A 19,198-nucleotide genomic window follows, 5' to 3' on the forward strand; every position below is an offset into this window, starting at 1 on the left:
TTCAATCTAATTAATGATTTCCCCTCACTACCACGCACTAATTATTAATCATTTCGCATGCAGAAATAATTACTCTGTCTCAAATGTCTACTTTCACCCCTTTTTTTACGTTTTTAATTATTTATTGATGTCCGACAATTTCAACATTTTTTTTACGCCGCTGTAATGCGGGTGTGAGCGGGCAATTTGAAAGATGGGTAATTAAATTATTTTTAATTTTTGATTTTGGGACTTTTTTGGGGCTTTTTTGGGGGGTGAAGAGCGGGAACTGATGCTTTTTTGAACGGGCGCATGGGTTCGAGATTTTTTTTAGGTCCGAGCGGGAATAAATTCCCCTAAGGTCTAGGGGATTTGGAGACGTCTGGGGTCGACTCAAAGAGGATTGACTAAAGTAGAGGCTAATGGTAGTACTGCACCCCAAGAGGGGAGGGCGCCACACCCAATGGGGGTGTCTGTCCGTCAGCCGACTGAGTAGCACTAACGATGCCAGACGAGGGCATCCACGCGTGGGATTTTCGTGCGCATTTTTATGGCGCACTCTCCTGGTCCCCACTACTGTGCTAGCCATGAGCGCAAAAGCCATTGCGCCGGGCAAGGAATGCGCTAAAGGCTGCGCACTAGAACGCTGCCGAGGAGTGGGGACGTGAGGGACTCTTGCTGGTAGCACTGCTACTGATGCAGTTACTCGGCTGACGTGCAGGCACCACCATGGCGCGTGGCGCCCTCGCTCTCTTGGGGTGGAGTACGACGATGCTGCTGGATTCACTCAAGCCCCAGAACTGAACCTCTACCTTAGTCAATCCTCTTTGTTGGTATTTTGTTTACCGGTTTATTTGGCGGTGGAAAAACTTGTGAGAACTCGTTGGGTTTTGTTATTTATTTGTTGAATTTTCGGGGTGTATTCTTGCAGGTGATAAGGGCCTGGGGGTGTTAAGGGTGGATTCTGGAAATATGGCTGTCGAGGAAAATAAAAATTTTAAGGACAGAGGAACCATCGTCGAAATAAAACTGGAGAACTTTATGTAAGGGGATGGAAAACGCATGTTCGTGGTTTTTCTATGAATAAAATTTAACCTCGAATTTTTTTAATTCCAGTACTTATAGAAATGCTGTTATTTATCCTGGTCGACACTTGAACGTGATAATCGGTCCCAATGGCACGGGAAAATCAACGATTGCAACTGCACTAGCCCTGGGTTTCGGTGGAACCCCAAAATTAATAGGAAAACCCGAAATGCCAGTGGGTGCTACTGTCAAAAATGACTGTCAAAAAGCGAGGATTGACATTGTGGTCAGACACACTCCCACAGCGAACATGACCTTCACGAGAACAATTGATCGTCAAAGCAAGTCTAATTACTTTATCAACGATAATTCTATTGCAGTTTCGAAATTCAAGGAGAAGGTGAAGGAATTTCGTATCCAGGTGGACAACCTGACGCAATTCCTCCCCCAAGAGAACATCAAGGGTTTCTCAGAGCTCACAGGTAAGCAATTGCTACTGAACACAGAGCGCTCTATTTCCGACACAACCCTGGAGACCCACCACACCACCCTGAAAGACAACAGGGCTCGTCAAAAGGTCCTGGAGGCTGACATCAGAAAGCGCAGCGAACGCCTGGCAGTCTCAGAGCAGCATTACACCACCCTCTCCGAGGAGGTGCAGCAATTCAAAGAGCGCAAGAATTTGAAAAAAAAATTGGCAGCCCTGAAGCAAAAACGCGCCTGGATCAGGTACGACATTCAGCGAACAGAGCTGTTGGAGGCGAAAAAGCGTCGTGACGATGCAGCCCGAGAGATGAAAACCTGCGACGACCGTCTTGCCCCAATAGATGATGCCATAAGAACTCTCCAATCAGAATTGAAAACCCTCGACAGAAAATTTGTACAGACTACCACAAAAATGAGAGACTTTAACAAAAATTTCAAGAAGTACCTCGACGACATTGACGATTTGAATCACATGATAAAAATGGAGGAGCAGAAGTGCGTATCAGAAATTGAGAATGAGAAAAAACGAGACGACAAGATCAACGCCCAGCGTAAGCTCAGCGAGAAGTTTGAGAATGACATGGTGACCCTGGAGGAGGAGTTTGGAGCTGAGAACGATTTACGCAGGCGGATGGACGAGTTGACACCCCAGATTGAGTTCCACAGGTCGATGATTATACGTCTCTCCGAGGAATCAAATATGAAAAAAACAGAAATAGAGCAGATGACCTATCAGATAAATAATTTGAGACAAGAGCAGCAGGCCTTGAAGGACATTGAGTTAAAACGCATGGAACTCCTCATGCGGAGGAGCAAGGACGCCCACGCAGGGGTCATATGGCTCCGTCAGAATCAACACCTCTTCAGGAAGAGGGTCTGGGAGCCGATGATGCTGCATATCCATGTGAAGGACAGTAAGTATTCAAAGTTCTTTGAGAACATCATTGCCTGGAAGGACCTGGTGGCGTTTGTCTGTGAGGATAAGGACGACATGGGTCTCCTTCTGAATCACTTGAGAACTCGTCAGAAGTTGAAAGTCAATGCTGTCTACTCTGATATTTTTAAACCAGTCACTATGACCCCGAGGGTGTCTCTGAACGAAATAAAACGATTGGGTTTCACTCATTACTTGATCGATCTCATTGAAGCCCCAGATCCCATTCTCAAGTGGATCGTTAGCATGTATCACCTTCAGAATATTCCCATAGGCACTAATAGAGTCGACGAGACTTTCGACCAGGTGCCACCATCGTTCTTCACGTTCTTTAGCTTTAACAAGAATTTTCATATCTCAATGTCCAAGTACTCGAAGCAAAGATCAACGAGTATCAGAGGAGTCATGTCAACGGGGACTCTGTCGTTGAATCTCGATTCAGTGAAGGTAAATGAGATCGAGGGAAAGATTGGGCGTCTCACTCAGATGAAGGATGTGTCCCTGAAGCACTTCGAAGAACTCCAGGAGAAGATCACCCAGCAGAAGATTATTCTGGAGGAGTTCAGGGAGAAGAGGGCAACGTTGGCATCTCATTACGCCAGAATTCAGAACACTGGTTTGAAGATGGCAGAGGCGGAGAGGAAACTTCTTCAGCTGGAGGCTGAGAGGACCGATATCGAGGACATAAAAAAAAAGAGGGATGGAGCAATTAAAAATCTGGTGAGAAAGCAAATGAATGTGTATGGGAAGATCAATGAGTCCAGTCAGGAGATTTTTCGTGTAGCGAAGATTTGTGAGTCCATTGAGCTGCAGGTGCAGGAGAAGAATTCCAGGATTTCGGAGAAGCAGAGAGAGTCCAGGGAGCTCAGGGTACAGGCCAGGGAAGCTGAGAGGGTTTACAAGGATCTCGATGCTGCCATGGTCGAGATGAATAGTAAAACGAGAGAACTTCAGGGAATTGCGAGGGATTTGACTGGGGGTGTTACACCTCACGACAAGGAAGCCTTCAAGCATTACAATGCTGCTTTTGCGAGACTCCCACCGGATATACCTGGAATTGATGAGCTCATGGAGAACACTCGGGTGAGAATTTATGTGTCGAAGGACAATCCTGATGCTGAGAACAGGATAAAGGAGTACGAGACGCTTGGGGCACAAATAGAGACCTACAAGACCGAGTTGGAGGCCATGAACGAGGAGTTGACCATCAATCAAGAGGAGACTGAGAGGATCAAACAGATGTGGCTGCCTCCTCTTCAGGCACTGGTAAATAGAATTCGTGGAAATTTTTCAGGGTATTTGGAGAAACTTGGGTGCGCTGGAGATGTCGCACTCGTTCATGGAGACAATCCTAATGACTTTGAGGATTATGCACTGAAGATCATGGTGAAGTTCAGAGATAATGAACCTCTTCAGGAATTCGCGAAGAACAGGCAGAGTGGAGGTGAAACCTCTCTGACAACTGCTATGTTTATGCTTGCCCTTCAGGATATGTCTCAGGTACCTTTCAGGTGCGTTGATGAGATTAATCAGGGGATGGATGCCACTAATGACAGGAAAGTCTTCGAGCACATCATGAATATCACTGCGAAGGGAAATAGTTCGCAGTATTTTTTGCTCACACCAAAATTACTTCCAAATCTTCCTTACAATGAGAGTGTAACAATACTCTGTGTTTTTAATGGACCTGGGGTTATTCCACATAATGACTGGACCATTCAGAAGTACTTGGAGAAGTTGAGGGCGAGGAAAAGGCTCAGGAAATAGAACCTAGTTTTATTCCGAACGTTCTAAGGATTAAATTGTTTCAGGTATAAATTTATTTTTTTAAGTGAGCCCAAAGCGATTCGTGGGAGATAATATATTATTTTTATGGTAATATAGTATAATATAATATCTTGAAAGTACCATTCCTGAGAAAGAGAGGAAGGTACATAAAAGTTCGTGAGAATTAATCCCTCAATATAGTACAAAAAACCAAGGAAATTCCAAAGTCACGTGACACGTACCCTTGTATTTTCATACTTAAAGTTGAATTAATAAAAAGTTTTTAGAGTTTTAAAACTAGAAGTGAAGATTATTATATTATTGATCAGCCATATCCTTTTTCCATTCACTATAAAAATCGGAAAATGGAGTCATTAATTTTAGCGCTTTTTCTTCTTCTTTTTCTGCGCATCGGGCCAGGGAAACCCTCGACACTTCAGGACATCCATAATATTGTGACAAGTGTAGTAAGCATTTTCCATAACTTCCTCGTTGAAAATATCCATAGCAAAACGACTCTTCCCTCCGCTTCTCTTGGTCGCCTTCGAGGGCTTGCCATTTCCTCCTTTTCCCTTGCCATTTCCATTCTTCTTTTTACCCTTTCCTCCCATTCAAATTTTCTAAAAGTGAAATTTCTATCGCTATTATACGATCACTCGAGCATGTGCCCTGATGAATACTCATTACTCACTCTTTTTTTTTTCTCTTTGCAAAAACGAGTAGCCGATTACGAGCGAAACAATGTCACTTAAGTAGTTGTGGTATTGTTTTATCGATAAGTTTTAAAGAGAGACGAATGTGTATCGATCGTACGAGTCGAAAGAATAAAACGTCATCGGAATTTATAACGCCAAAACTTAAAGTTAAATCTGAATTATATTCTTCCATCGGTAATTCACAGGAATAATTCCAATTTTAAATGATAATTTATTGTCATTTTAATGGTAATTTATTTTCATTTTAATGAAAATCATTAGAAAAAATTGGAAATCGAGGTTTTTTATGAATATTTCTTATTTCTATTTTTGATAATTGTATGAACAACTAGATTTTTCCATTGGATTTGAGCGAGTGAATACATTCTCATTATCATGTTCATCTAACCTCGTTCCTTTACATAAAAAACACATGAAATACTGCCACATAAAACTAGGAAATGTTAAACGAAACGAAAACGTTAGGTTTCCTCCTAAAAAATCTTAACGAACAAACGTCGACATTTTCCTCCGCACATCAGCCAGTGATTACCTAGAAGTGAATGTAGCCGAAAAAATTTGATTTTCCATGTAGCCATCCATTAGAAAAAGATGCAATGTCGTAATTCTCGTTTATGGAGAAATTCTAAGAGAAATTCTAGAGATTGAGTGTCAAAACAGAAAATCCGTATTTTCAATTCCCTCGAGGGAATAACAGCGAATTTTTAAATTAGATCTGCCCGATTATCTCCCCGTTAATTAATTAGGTCTACAATATTATGATTATTAATCAAGCCTAATCAAAAATAGTGCGAGAATTCCACTCAAAATCTGGACCAAGTATTCAGGACATTTTAGATTTATATGAATAGAAATTCAAAGACTGAGCAATACGATGTTTTAAAATGTAAAAGACGTTTTATAGGAGTTATTATTCATAAGTGGAGTCGGTGTAAATCTCGGAAGTACGATAAAAACTCTTGGGTCCAGCAAACCCAGTTTCATTTACGTTTATATTCATCTAGAAAATTCACGATCCGAACGAGAAAACGGCCTCATTTCATTGTTGTATTGCCATCCCTTCCTAATGAATGGAGTCCATTTGAATTCCATAACATAATTATTTGTCCCCTGATTTTAATTACCAAAAAAAATATTTATAAAAAAGGACAGACCCGGGGTCATCAGCCTCCTGTTCTGGTTGAATCTGCTGGCCCCTGAAAATCTCAATGATGAAAAAAAATTTCTCAGAGGCCGCCATCCCCGTTTGCGCATCCCTCCCTCCCCCATCCCCTCACCCCCTCCCACTCATCAGCTGATGTTGGGCGATCACAGGCGGCGCATTACCGTGAACCGACATGTGAGTGATGGACGTGCAATTGGCAGTCATGAACTCATTGTGATTAACCTCATCATTAATATCGTGAAAAAGTTGTGAATGTAAAAGTTTAAACTGTCAGAATGTGAATTAAATTGGGCCACTACAACGAAGTGAACCGAATTCCTCGATTTTTATAAAAAACAAATAGCCACGAATTGATTCAGATCAGATATGGAGTGCTGAGAGGACCAACGCCAGATAACCCCTCGGAGTGATTGGGATAATTGATGAATTATTGAAGTTTAATTGGGTGAAGTGTTGAGGACAGTTTAGGGGATAATCGAGAATATCTGGGTGTCATCAAGTTTATCGAAAATGTCGACGGCTCTGCTTGCACTTATTGCTGTTATTTTATGTGTTCTCTTCAGGATTCTCAATGTTAACAGTTCAGCCCAGAAGCCGGTGATCGTGTGTCAGGATCAGGGATTTTTGTCAACTGTCCTTAAGATTGCACCTGTCATCGCTGAACCGTACGTTTTATTTTTCATTCTTCACCAGTTTTTTTAGCGCTATTTTCTGGGAAAAATTGAATTACTCCGGACAGGCCCCAGGCTTTATAAGCAGGTTAGATCGATGTGCATTAGTCATCGCTGGGAATAAAATAGTGTCGATAGAGCCGGGATATTAGCAATGATAATTTTTTTTTTCTCCAGCGTGTTATATTTTTTTTTGGAGCAGTATGTGAATAACAAGGATTTATGGAGTTCCAGGGAAGATAAACCCTCGGTGGCATCTCGTAATTATTCTGTTATTATTCTCTTGTTGTTTTTGTTTTTAGTGGGTTATGGAAAATGGAAAATGCGGTGGGGTTCTAGGCACGTTATCTACTCAATTATTCTGTTGTGATAACATATGATTTTGCATGAGCTGCAGTTGATGCATTGTTGTGGTATGAGGATAAATTGAGGGGATGGAAGGACACGTGGGAAATCATTGGCAAATTATTATGGAGTGCTTAGGAAATCGTCCGGTAATTGCTGTTATTACTGGGTTACGGTGGGTCCTCGGGAATTCATCGATTGATCGATGCAATTTTTTTAAACTCAGAAGTACTGTTAATTCAGGTAATTGCCTCGGGGTATATCACATCGAGGTGGCAGGTATGTCTTGTCACGCCTTGTTCGATCGAAACGTGGACTCGTCTGTTGGGTTGGGTTTTTACGCCACAATCCGACCTAGACCTTGAGATCGAACTTTGTCGTATTATTCTTTTAGTGAGTCAATTCCCTTTTTTATTCATGACGGAATCATACAGACTGATCTTTACGGTTTATTTTAATTAAATTAAATCCTCAGTCCTCTTTCCAATTTTTTTCGAATTTATTGTGGAGTGAGAGAATTATTTTCTCCGCAAAATGATTTTTATATAGAATAGGCACCTGTTTATTTTTTTTTTCTTTTGATAAGAGGGAGAGAGACAGATTGGATGATTATCGATAATTGCAGATACAATCCGACGAGATTATGGGGTTTCAGTGGTCACGTGCAGACAATAGTCCACAGTATTATTGGAAGGGTGAGATGCCCATGGCCAATTGGTGACAGAATTTACATGAGCCTCGGTGATGGTACAACATTAACATACGACTTGTATCAACCACTGAGCAGTGGTCACGAAGGTGAGTTTTCCCTCACGCTATAATTCTATTCAACGAGTATCATCATTAATTTGATATTAAAACGGCAGGCGTAAGTAAACGAGCATTAGGAGTCATTAAGTTCATTAGTCTAGTGCCTCTAGGAAGTTGAAAATCCATTCGGAATGATAATCAGAACGATTAGCAAGCATGAAATGATTATTCATGACGAATGGGGTTCTCTTTTTTATTTTTATTTCCTTAATTTAATTTTCTTCCAGATGATATCACAGTGGCGATTGCCCCTGGCATTGGAAACAGCTCAGAGAGCGTTTATATAAGGACATTCGTCCACTTTGTTCAGTGTCATGGGTACAGGTGTGCTGTTCTTAATCATGTCGGGGCACTTTCCAGTGTCAAAGTCACTGCACCCAGAATATTTTCTTATGGCAAGTGTAATTTTACTAGATCAATTAAAAATAATTGCAGATAACGTGTGAATTTAGTAGATTTAATAAAATTATCCATAAATTATTACTTCAAAGGCCACACAGATGACTACCACGTGATGCTGTTGAGTCTCGTGGAGAGACACCCCAGCACAAAAATCGTGTGCGTTGGATTCAGTCTAGGGGGAAATTTAGTGACTAAGTACATGGGAGAGAGATCCGCGAATAAACTGCCCCAGATCATCGGGGGGATTTCCATCTGTCAAGGCTACGATGCCATCGAGTATGTAATAATTTATTTATTGATCAATTGTTTGGTTTAATTAATAAATGTATTTGTCCAGAGGAACGAAATTTCTACTCAATTGGCAGAACTTCAGGCGATTCTATCTCTATATTATGACAGAGTCTGTGAAGAACATCATCTTGAGACACAGACAAGCCCTTTTATCTGAGAGTGTCAAACAGAAACATGGTCTCAAGGAGAAGGAGATACTCTCGGCAGCCACCCTTCCGGAGCTCGATGAAGCTTACACTAGAAGGGTGAAAAAAATTTTCCCTGCTTTTTCATTATTTCTCACTTTAATCATTAAATTTTATATTTATATTTATTTATCCAGATACATCAATTCAGATCTGTGAAGGAGATGTACAGGTGGAGCAGTAGCATCAATTATCTGAATGAAATAAATTCTCCAATGGTGTTTATCAATGCTCTCGACGATCCAATCGTACCTGAGGCCCTTCTGAATCCAATCAGAGAATATGCAGGTGATGATGAGTGATTATTCATGATTAAATTAATTAACCAAGAACAATGGTTGAATTAAATTTTATTTGACATTTTACAGCGAAAAAAAATAATTCTCTGTACATCGAAGTGGCTCATGGTGGACATTTGGGTTTCTACGAGGGTGGTCTCCTCTATCCAAATCCAATCACCTGGCTGGATCGTACTCTAGTGTCACTAATTGGCTCACTAACACTCTTCCACGCGGATCGAGTAAAAGTCGCTTAAAATATCCACCTCCCTAGGGGTGTCGATGGACTTATTGCATTTTTAGCTTGACAAAGAAACGATGAGCAAGCTGTAATGGGACCCCCAGTTGCTAAATGCAACTACCAAGCGCTTTATTTAAACCGGAATAATGTACATCCCTCAGCATTTATCGTTAGACTCTAAAATTACGTGGAAATCATTAAAATTCATTTGATGAAACAATCATCACTCGATAATTATCATTCCAGTATTGCACGTGTGAAGTCTATTATGCATTTATTTTTATCTAGCTTTATAGACAAATTTATCATTTATTTCATCGCAATTTTATTACAATTTCGTTATGATTTGTTTGCACAATTTTTTTTTCTGGCTCTCCAGTGATTTTTCATCATGAGCAATTCATCTGATCTGTGTGAATATTTACTAAAATGTGGAGTATGATAGTTTATAGAAAAATAATTGCCATGTAATTTTGGAATCCAAATATTACTGGCAACTGGATGTTTTCTATTGGACTGATTGAGACTGGAAAAAGTTTTGTACGGAGATTACCCACCTTGAGTGGTAAATGCCTGTGAGGACTTGAAGGAGTGAAGTAAAATCACGACATCCTAGATTAATTAATAAGATTTTCATCTATGAGAAGTGGAAAAAAATAAGTAAACACGACTAATTATTCTGCAAATATCTTGAGAGCCTGCAAACAAATCTCCTCTCTCTCGATATATTTCCATATTAATCAGTCTGTCATTCGCAATGATTTTTTAACCACTTCACTGCAGAATTAAATAAAATAAATAAATTACTGTTGTAAATAACCAGAATACCATCTCATGGAGATGGTGTTCCACCTAGGACTTTCACTGGCTCACGTTGAGTTCATTTTCCGTAAGACAAATCTGCTTTTCTCGGGTGACTAACGTTATTAATTTAATGGCATTTATATTTGAAGATGAATTTTATTATTTATAAAAGATGATATATTCGTAAAAATAAAGTGACATTACGTAATCTGGATTACATTCGTTATTCTCTCATCATTAACATTAATAGAAGGGATTGGGATCTCATTCTCATTGTTTATACATTCGATCAATGTCAATAATTATCAATAACTAATAAATCATGGAATATTCTGCAGAGCATGCAGATGGCGAAGATTAGAATGAAAATTAACGAGTTATTTGCTCCTGTTTTACTCACATCTTTTAAACATTCAATTTTCTGCTCCAAATTTCTAGAGAAATAAATTTGAAATACGAAAGGTGCGCGAAATTCCAATGAAGTTATAAATCAGATTGAATTACGTACGCGCATTATCTCTCGGTCAATATTGAATTACAAAAATGGAATTATTAATTTTTTACGTTCCTTAGGTTTATTGAATATGAGAGATTAATATTTCTTTTGAGATTTTTTATATGAAAGACAGACACTTCGATGATTTTTAATTAAAAACATGTGCTGAGAATTTTTCAGTTCTCTCGAGAGTAAAATATTAGAATGTCAGAAATGAAATATTTGAGCAATTGGATGAAGATGTAATTAATTACAGAATTAACATAATGTAATTTTGGTGAGGCTTCGGTCAGGCTTTTATCTAAATGATTTAACGAATCAACACTATCAACGGATTAGATAACAATTCTTGGGAGCTGTGGATCATCTGGAAAAACTAAGAATACCGATACAGATGTTTTTTTTTCTGGAGACCACATGTGGAAGAAATCGTTACGCTTGACGATCCATTCCTCAGTCGACTTTTATAGTTCAGGATAGTTGGGTGTACGTCAGTAATCTCCTGAAGGGTATTTATTCCACAAATTATCCGATCAATACACCAAAATTCCATTCGCAATACGCGATACTAAAAAACGAAATAAAACGAGTCATAGAATTATCGTGCGCTGTCCCATAAAATAATACAAAACACCTGGTGATAAATCGCGTCTTCAAGGAAAACGAAATCTATTTTCATACTTTTATAATAAAATATTAAACAATTGAAATACTCGTTGGTTTAACTCAGTTTTTTTTAAATTATTCAATCAAATTATTGTATTAATTGATAATTCATTGTTATTAATATTATTAATTATTTGAAATTTAGAATAAATATGGGGAGTATCATATGGCTGTTAGTGTCACTGATTAGTCTAGTCTCTTCGAGGGTAATTAATATGGATAATTATTGGCTCCTGCGAGCTAATCTTCTCCACGACGAAGAAGTCACATCAATTGGAGGTCGTCTGGCTTTCAAGGATGGTGAGCGCAATGCCAATGATCTCTTGATGACTCACAAAAGGGCGGAAATTGCTGAAGGTCAGGGTCCACTGATTCCCATTATCGTGTCATTAATTCCACCTTCAAATGCTCGAAAGTCGCGCGTTCGTTTATTTAATTATTTTTATTTTTTTATTTTTAATTCTCTCTCTCCAGGATTTTCGAACCCCCGGAGATTTCTTCCTGGAAGGAACTTCTTGGAGGTTCGAGCGGAAATCGAGAAATCCAAGGTTTTCCAGATAATAAAAAAGCTCCCGAAGGGTGCAGTACTCCACGCCCACGACACGGGGATCGTCCACTGGGAATTCGTCTACAATTTGACATTCAGGGAGAATTTGTACATCTGCGATAACGATGGAGAATTATCCCTTCATTTTTTTCAAACTCCATCGAACACCTGCGACTGGAAGCTCCTGAGTGATCTCAGGATGAACCAGACACTGGGTGATTCTCTGAATGAGAGGATCAAAAGAAAATTGACGATGCTGGTGGAGAATCCCAACGAGAGGTACCCAGATGTCGACGCCGCCTGGACCAAGTTCATGGACATCTTCATCTTCATCACACCGATGCTGTCTTACAGACCTGTCTGGGAGGATTACTATTACCAGGGGCTCCAGGAGCTTTATGACGACAATGTACTGTACCTAGAGCTGAGATCAACACTTCCTCCAGTGTACGAGCTCGATGGGAGAGAGTACAGTCCCCCCGATGTCGTGAGAATCTACAAAAACGTGACAAGAAGGTGAAAAAATATTTTACAGAATCGAAGATGAAATTTTTTTCAAATAACATCTGTAAATAAAGGAATATTGTCGATTTTTAGGTTTAAAGACGACCACCCTGACTTCATCGGTGCGAAAATAATTTACGCTCCACTAAGAACGATGACCGAATCTGAAATCGGTAATTTTATAGGCGAGGCTGTGAACCTGAAGAGGATTTACCCCCATTTCTTTGCGGGATTTGACTTAGTAGGGCAAGAGGATAAGGGAAAAGCCCTGAAGGTGTACGCTGATAAATTGAATGCCGTGAGGAACGATATAAATTTTTTCTTCCACGCTGGTGAGACGAATTGGTACGGCACCAGTACCGATGAGAATTTAATTGACGCAGTTCTGCTGAATGCGAAGAGAATTGGTCATGGCTATGCTATTCTCAAGCATCAGAATGCGTTGGAATACGTCAAGAGGAATAAAATAGCAATAGAACTCTGTCCAATATCGAATCAAGTACTGGGACTGGTGAAGGACCTCCGAAATCATCCGGGATCGGTATTATTTGCCGAGGGTGTACCAGTGGTCGTCTCCAACGATGATCCAGGTCTTTGGGGCTCCAGAGCCCTCAGCTACGACTTCTACGAGGCGTTCATGGGCATGATGTCCAGTAATGCTGACATCCGGGCACTCAAGGAACTAGCTATGAACTCCATCTTCTTCAGCAGCCTCGATGGAGACGAGGAGAGCCTCGCATTTCTCCTTTGGGAAAAAAAATGGATCCATTTCATCGATGATCTCAATAATAATGCAGTTGTCAATCCAGATTATTAATTTTTACTTTGAATTACAGTCAATTGATATTATAATAATAAAAATAACTAATTAAAAAAATAGACTTCCATTCCATTTGGATCATCAGTAATTCATCTCGTCAGTCTCATTTTTTTTTTTTGTAATTTTTAACCGGTGCATTTTATTAATTAATGACTTGACCCACATTTTTTTCTCTAACTCTGATTTCATATCCGATAATTGGGTCACAATTTTACGTAACACCTGATGATTCGTAAATACATAATGGGTAATTCATATCAAAGAATGAGTGTAGAAAACACATAAGAATGTGTTTATTCGTTAAATGTTGATACGGTTTGGGTGGCAGATGTTTCATAATTTGTGGTAATTCAATTAATCCGCTCTGAAAACAGTGTCATTTTAAATTCTTGCATTTCGTCGCGTCTCAGACATTTGCGAATGTCCCGGAGAGGCCGAAGGATCAACTCGGGAATTAATGAATTTATTACTTTCACTTATCCATGATCTCACGATCATGAAAGTAAATGTCGTTTTGTTTATCTCATCGATTGCATTCGTCTCGTCATTGGGAACAACAACGCCGAATTATTGGGTCCTGCGAAATCGAATTCTTCAGGATGAGGAAGTCAAATCCATCGGTGGTGATCTTCCATTCGAGGGAGAGGAATTTATCGCTAATGAACGGTTAATGTTCCATAAAAAAACGGAGATCTCTAAAGGTCAGTGGATATTCTCAATGAATCAACTGCGAATGGCAGAAAATTTCCATTTTATGTTTTAATTATCCCCGAAACTAATGGAGATAACAAAATTTTCGTCATCACCTTTTTTGTAGGGTGCATCGAGACCCACAAAAAAGGTAATTACAAAAATTTCGATCTACCCCTTAGTTTCGGGGATATTAAAAAAAAATACGGGTCGGTGCAAAAATTGAAATTGAACGTGTCAGTGGATTATGATAATTAATCTTTTTTTAATTCAGTAATTCAATTTTTTTGATTGATTGATTATTTCGTGACAGCATTCTTAAATCCCGACGAATTTCTGCCGGCGAGGAATTTTCTGGAGGCTTTTGGAGACATTGAAAAATCGAAAGTCTTCCAGATAATTCAGAAATTGCCGAAGGGCGCAGTTCTCCATGTGCACCACAAGGCGATGGTCCACGCCGACTGGATCTACAATGCGACCTTTCGAGATAATTTATACGTCTGTGAAAATAACGGCAAACTCTTGCTCCACTTCTTCAGAACTCCCCCGAGGAGCTGCAACTGGCACCTCCTGGAGGATTTAAGAAAAAATCGAAATGTCGCGCAATCCATCAACGATAGGATCTCCAAGGCCATGACGATGATCGTGGAGAATCCCCAGGAGGTTTACTCGCACATCGACGTCGGTTGGAATAAATTCGAGGAGATTTTCGATTTCGTTACTCCAGTGATCGGGTATCGTCCGGTCGCCGAGGACCATTTCTATCAGGGGCTCAAAGAATCCTATGACGATAATGTCCTGTACTTGGAAATAAAAACAGGAATTCCGAAGCTATACGATCTCGACGGACGGCAGTACAACGACCACGAGGTCGTGGATATTTTCGAAAAAGTTACTCAGAGGTAAAAAAATAAAAAAATTCAAAATTTGAATAATTCCATCCACAAGATTGAAAATTTCAGGTTCAAGAAAGACCATCCGGACTTCATCGGCGCTAAGTTAATCTACACGAAAGGAAGAATGCTGAGTGACGCGAAAGTGCACGGTTATATCGACAAAGTTGTGGAGCTGAAGAGAGATTTTCCGGATTTCATCGCAGGATTTGATCTAGCGGGTCAAGAGGACAAGGGTAAAGCCCTGAGATCGTGGGCAGAGAGGCTGAATAAATTGAAGACACAGATGAATTTCTTCTTCCACGCTGGTGAGACAAATTGGTATGGTACCAGTACCGATGAGAATTTGATTGACGCTGTTCTGCTGAATACGAAGAGAATTGGCCATGGCTATGCCATTCTCAAGCATCAGAATGTGTTGGAATACGTTAAGAGGAATAAAATAGCAATAGAACTCTGTCCAATATCGAATCAAGTACTGGGACTGGTGAAGGACCTCCGAAATCATCCGGGATCGGTATTATTTGCCGAGGGTGTACCAGTGGTCGTCTCCAACGATGATCCAGGTCTTTGGGGCTCCAGAGCCCTCAGCTACGACTTCTACGAGGCATTCATGGGCATGATGTCCAGTAATGCTGACATCCGGGCACTCAAACAACTAGCTATCAACTCCATCATCTACAGCAGCCTCGGTAAGAATGAAATAGCCGACGCCCTAAAAATTTGGAGGAGCAAATGGATCGACTTTGTTAATGATCTCAAGAATGAACCCAATTGACATCAATTCAAGTTCTTAATTATAATTTTTTATCTCTAGCACTAATAATTCTATGGAAAAAGTGACAATAGGATAGGAAATACAATATCAATAATGCTATTCTTTTTATTCTTTATTTTCATTGTTCACAAATTTAATTCGTTGGGTTCTTCTTGATTGCAATGTACTTCTGGTACTTTCTGCTGGAGTTAGGGCCATTCAAGACCCCGATTATTGGGCCTTCAAACGCGTAATAAAGTTTCAGAGAAGGCACCATATTTCTCTCTTCAGAACTCGCATAAATCGATTTACTTTCAACCGGGAGTCTCTCCTTCTCTGAAGACCTCTGGATAATTCCCGTTGTCGTTTCCAGCGCAGTCCACTCATCGGAATCATAATAATCCTCGTCCTCCAGGTCATTCACTGGAGTCGTTTGAATTCTATTTCTCATCTTCGGAGTCACTGGAATTTTCGCTGTGGATTTGGGACTTTCATTCTCAAGTATTGACGATTTTATTGTTGACGATACTGTATACGTCGTCCTCGAGGTGATAATCTCCCCAGGAGATCGCCAGGTCTTCTCCTGGTGAATAATCGGTCGTTCTGATTGTGAAGGACCTGGAGCATTCGTCGACCTCTGGCAGATGTACTCGCGTCTCCTGTCGCAGGGGAACTCCAGGAATCTCGGGACCTCTCGGTGGTGCCAATCGAACAGGAGACAACCCCTCGATGATGAATTTTTTATCACTCTCTGGGGACCTCTCCAGAGGGTCTCCGAGATTTCCTCGTTGGTGGATATCCAACGCCAGGTCATACCCTGGGATTTATTCTTCGCGTAACCGCCGATCCACGCGCTCTCAATTGCATCTTTAATATTCGCAAACAATAATTATTGACTTATTAATTAATTAAAAGAGTAATGAGCACTTTTTTATTACTTTCCCATATTTTAGTTGATAATTAATAACGTGGAAATTTTTTAATCATTGTTATTGAATTTTTATAATTACCGGGACGATTTCTCATCATCATTTGCGCCAATTTTTTCGCCTCTTCGATCGTTCGAACTTCCGCGATTTCCATTCCCTCCTCTTCACACTGGAGGACAGCCTCTGGCCAATTTTTTCTCTCGTTAAACAACCAGTACTCATTATCCCCGGATTTACAAAACAAAGCCCTTCGATTTCCAATGACAACGAAATTTTCTTTCTCCTCAAATCCCGCACACGCGAGTACTGTACTAAGTACAAGAATTAAATTCATTTATTACAAAGCAATTGTTACAATTTTCCTGTTCCCACTTGAGGACGAACTCCTCGAAATAATTGGCAAATCCATTTTTTCAGATGAAAAATTCTTATCGTGAATTCTTATCTCCGTTTTAAAATCGTAATCAATTCGCGAATGTCAACAATCGAGTTGTTTTCAAATTTAAAAACCCTGGAGCGATATTCGTCCATCTCGTGGAAATATCTGACACCCTTGCCATCAAATTTCCTAACCTTCGAGATATCTCTGGATTTTTGGAGAAAAAAACATTACTCTTGTGCTCGTCTCGAATAAATTGTTAATATAAATTTAAAAATGGTGCAATGAAAAAAATGGAGTATTTAGAGGACATTAGGACAAATTAATAAAATTCAATTCTCAAGATGATTTACGAGGATTAATTGTACTGAATAAGTGATCATTTTTTCTTCAAAGTTCATCGATACTTTTATTTAAACAATCAATTAATTGAAATTAATGACTGAAATGAAAGAGGCGACGAATTCTGTGACAGATACCGAATGTGTTCTGGGGAATGGAGAGGTATTTTATTTTATAATTACAATTATAAATGAAATCTCGAGTAATTAATTTGGAAACAATATCATTAATGGGAGAAAAATGTTTTGAAGATAGATTTATTATTTTCTGTAGACATCACCGGGGGAAGAGACCTCTGGCAAGCGAAAGCTGCGGTCCTGGTTGAATCGGTTTTTGAGAATAAAAATGACTGATGGGAGAGTCCTCACAGGGGCATTTCTTTGCACAGATCGGGATGCCAACGTTATTCTTGGCTCCTGCGAGGAATTTCTCTCTGAAGATCACACAGAGGCGAGGGCATTGGGACTGGTTATGGTTCCAGGACGTCATATCGTCTCGATTCACCTCGACGCCTGGTGCAATGAAAACGAGAAAGCAGCCTAAAAAATTTTATCAATTCTATTTTGTGAATTTTTTGCAAGTCTTCGAGAAAATTCTAAAAGTCTTCACAGAATATCCACACAACAGCATTCAAATATATTCTAAAATTCTCGTACGAATTCACTAATGAATAACAAATTATCACCGCTTTCCCATCGATATCCCAATATTTTCTATTTCTAGTCGAGATTCAGTTCCTCTGGGACATTTTCACTGTCCGCATTCTCAGACTTCTCCCTCGTTTTATCTGAAATAACAAAAGTACAATAACGAGTGAATAAATCTTCAGAGTTAATTGAACATGTTTAAAAATTCGAAATATAATTTCGTTTGTAAAAATTGTGAAAAATTATTACTTTGTCTGACACATTGCTCCTGAATTTTGTAGTACTCTTTCTCAAGTTTCTCATTATCCTTAACTTCTCTTTCCTTTTGTTTCTGGGCGTCCTCCATTCTCTCAGACAATGAAATCGAAAGATTGTCCATTCCCGCAAGGAAACTCACGTTCGTCACGGCTTCTGCCATTTTCTGGACGTACTCCATGTACCCCAGGAGTTGCTGAAACGGATGCGATGAATTATCCAATAATATAATAACAATTTTTTATAAAATTCCTCTCCTCAACTCACAGTCAAAACCTCTTTCTTGTCCTGCATCTCCATCCTGACCTCGATAATTAAATCCCGATGATCATCACTGACCTCAAAAATCATGGTTTCCTCCATGAGATTAATGAGCTGCCCCAAAAGTTTTCTGCAACGAATCTTAAATGAATGATTAATCACCGACAAATCTCGATCCTTTAAATCTCACCTGTACTCTTTACTGGTGCTCTCAATAGCTGTGTAAGTCACAGTAAGTGCCTGACTGGCACTATTAACGGCCTCAATACTCGACTGTTTGATCAAATAATCAAATGACAATTTCTCAAACTCCTTCACCTGAAATCTCACTCTCTGCTCCTCCCTCGGCGGGTCTGTCCTCCCATCTTCAGTTTCAAATTTAGCAAAACTTCCCGCCGCAACCTGTCACAAAAAAATCATAAAAAATTGAGGTTAACATGATAAAAATATACCTGAAAGCCTGCCCTCACCATCGCAGCTCCTCTCATCCTCAAGAAGCTCCTCATCACATACTTAAATGCCATAATATCCACCCCCAAATCATCAACGATATTCCACAACTAATGAATTCCCTCAATCAATCTCTCCAAGTCTTCATAAACGTTCATCGACCGGAAGCTGTCCCAACCGAACCTGAAGTGCTCGTCATTTATTAATTACTCACCGTTCATGACACTTACATGCCCTTCACCATTACATTTACCAGTCCATCTTTTTTCCACTGAAGGATAAATAATCCACCTCCACCGATTGAAAAATCAGAATAATTTACACACAAAAATAATCCGGAGAAAACTTGAACATCGGAACTGAAGAAATCGACATATATCGTCACATTATCGATAATCTGATTGGAATGTTCGATTAATCGAACAATCGGCCAACAATGCGCCCACTGTGGGGCGCCAGTAG

The 19,198-nt window shown here is 39.7% G+C and overlaps 8 protein-coding genes across 9 annotated transcripts; 5 read left to right on the plus strand and 3 right to left on the minus strand.

Annotated features, from left to right (window-relative positions):
* The first annotated feature begins 710 nt into the window (after positions 1 to 710).
* Positions 711 to 4,462, plus strand: SMC5 (structural maintenance of chromosomes 5). Of its 2 annotated transcripts, none has more exons than XM_011312605.1 (3): positions 711 to 808; positions 911 to 1,022; positions 1,096 to 4,462. In XM_011312605.1, the coding sequence occupies exons 2-3, from the start codon at positions 952 to 954 to the stop codon at positions 4,190 to 4,192; spliced, it is 3,168 nt and encodes a 1,055-aa protein (XP_011310907.1). In that variant the 5' UTR covers positions 711 to 808; positions 911 to 951; the 3' UTR covers positions 4,193 to 4,462. The 2 variants fall into 2 exon arrangements, with proteins under 2 accessions (XP_011310907.1, XP_011310908.1); XM_011312606.1 differs by lacking the exon at positions 711 to 808 and adding an exon at positions 848 to 851.
* A 99-nt stretch (positions 4,463 to 4,561) lies between these two features.
* On the minus strand, positions 4,562 to 4,871 carry LOC105271211 (small lysine-rich protein 1). The gene has a single exon (XM_011312604.1). The coding sequence runs from the start codon at positions 4,801 to 4,803 to the stop codon at positions 4,573 to 4,575; it is 231 nt and encodes a 76-aa protein (XP_011310906.1). The 5' UTR covers positions 4,804 to 4,871; the 3' UTR covers positions 4,562 to 4,572.
* A 1,356-nt stretch (positions 4,872 to 6,227) lies between these two features.
* Hydr2 (abhydrolase domain-containing protein 2) lies at positions 6,228 to 10,314 on the plus strand. The gene is made up of 7 exons (XM_011312608.1): positions 6,228 to 6,738; positions 7,715 to 7,887; positions 8,127 to 8,294; positions 8,391 to 8,577; positions 8,639 to 8,837; positions 8,915 to 9,065; positions 9,146 to 10,314. The coding sequence occupies exons 1-7, from the start codon at positions 6,584 to 6,586 to the stop codon at positions 9,310 to 9,312; spliced, it is 1,200 nt and encodes a 399-aa protein (XP_011310910.1). The 5' UTR covers positions 6,228 to 6,583; the 3' UTR covers positions 9,313 to 10,314.
* Positions 10,315 to 10,752: 438 nt separating this feature from the next.
* Positions 10,753 to 13,152, plus strand: LOC105271214 (adenosine deaminase CECR1-like). Its single transcript, XM_011312609.1, has 4 exons — positions 10,753 to 11,105; positions 11,408 to 11,619; positions 11,737 to 12,325; positions 12,407 to 13,152. The coding sequence occupies exons 2-4, from the start codon at positions 11,415 to 11,417 to the stop codon at positions 13,128 to 13,130; spliced, it is 1,518 nt and encodes a 505-aa protein (XP_011310911.1). The 5' UTR covers positions 10,753 to 11,105; positions 11,408 to 11,414; the 3' UTR covers positions 13,131 to 13,152.
* A 392-nt stretch (positions 13,153 to 13,544) lies between these two features.
* Positions 13,545 to 15,569, plus strand: LOC105271215 (adenosine deaminase CECR1). Its single transcript, XM_011312610.1, has 3 exons — positions 13,545 to 13,834; positions 14,137 to 14,725; positions 14,786 to 15,569. The coding sequence occupies exons 1-3, from the start codon at positions 13,591 to 13,593 to the stop codon at positions 15,492 to 15,494; spliced, it is 1,542 nt and encodes a 513-aa protein (XP_011310912.1). The 5' UTR covers positions 13,545 to 13,590; the 3' UTR covers positions 15,495 to 15,569.
* A 57-nt stretch (positions 15,570 to 15,626) lies between these two features.
* LOC105271216 (uncharacterized) lies at positions 15,627 to 16,780 on the minus strand. Its single transcript, XM_011312611.1, has 2 exons — positions 16,484 to 16,780; positions 15,627 to 16,340 (listed from the first exon to the last, which is right to left on the minus strand). The coding sequence occupies exons 1-2, from the start codon at positions 16,734 to 16,736 to the stop codon at positions 15,628 to 15,630; spliced, it is 966 nt and encodes a 321-aa protein (XP_011310913.1). The 5' UTR covers positions 16,737 to 16,780; the 3' UTR covers position 15,627.
* A 169-nt stretch (positions 16,781 to 16,949) lies between these two features.
* Positions 16,950 to 17,919, plus strand: Sbat (LSMD1 domain-containing protein Sbat). Its single transcript, XM_011312614.1, has 2 exons — positions 16,950 to 17,285; positions 17,397 to 17,919. The coding sequence occupies exons 1-2, from the start codon at positions 17,220 to 17,222 to the stop codon at positions 17,664 to 17,666; spliced, it is 336 nt and encodes a 111-aa protein (XP_011310916.1). The 5' UTR covers positions 16,950 to 17,219; the 3' UTR covers positions 17,667 to 17,919.
* LOC105271219 (uncharacterized) lies at positions 17,546 to 19,111 on the minus strand. Its single transcript, XM_011312613.1, has 7 exons — positions 18,990 to 19,111; positions 18,757 to 18,919; positions 18,477 to 18,688; positions 18,293 to 18,416; positions 18,020 to 18,221; positions 17,780 to 17,910; positions 17,546 to 17,635 (listed from the first exon to the last, which is right to left on the minus strand). The coding sequence occupies exons 2-6, from the start codon at positions 18,808 to 18,810 to the stop codon at positions 17,843 to 17,845; spliced, it is 660 nt and encodes a 219-aa protein (XP_011310915.1). The 5' UTR covers positions 18,811 to 18,919; positions 18,990 to 19,111; the 3' UTR covers positions 17,546 to 17,635; positions 17,780 to 17,842.
* Between the last annotated feature and the right edge of the window lie 87 nt (positions 19,112 to 19,198).

The sequence above is a fragment of the Fopius arisanus genome, unplaced genomic scaffold, assembly GCF_000806365.1.
Source record: "Fopius arisanus strain USDA-PBARC FA_bdor unplaced genomic scaffold, ASM80636v1 scaffold00105, whole genome shotgun sequence".
NCBI lineage: Eukaryota > Metazoa > Arthropoda > Insecta > Hymenoptera > Braconidae > Fopius > Fopius arisanus.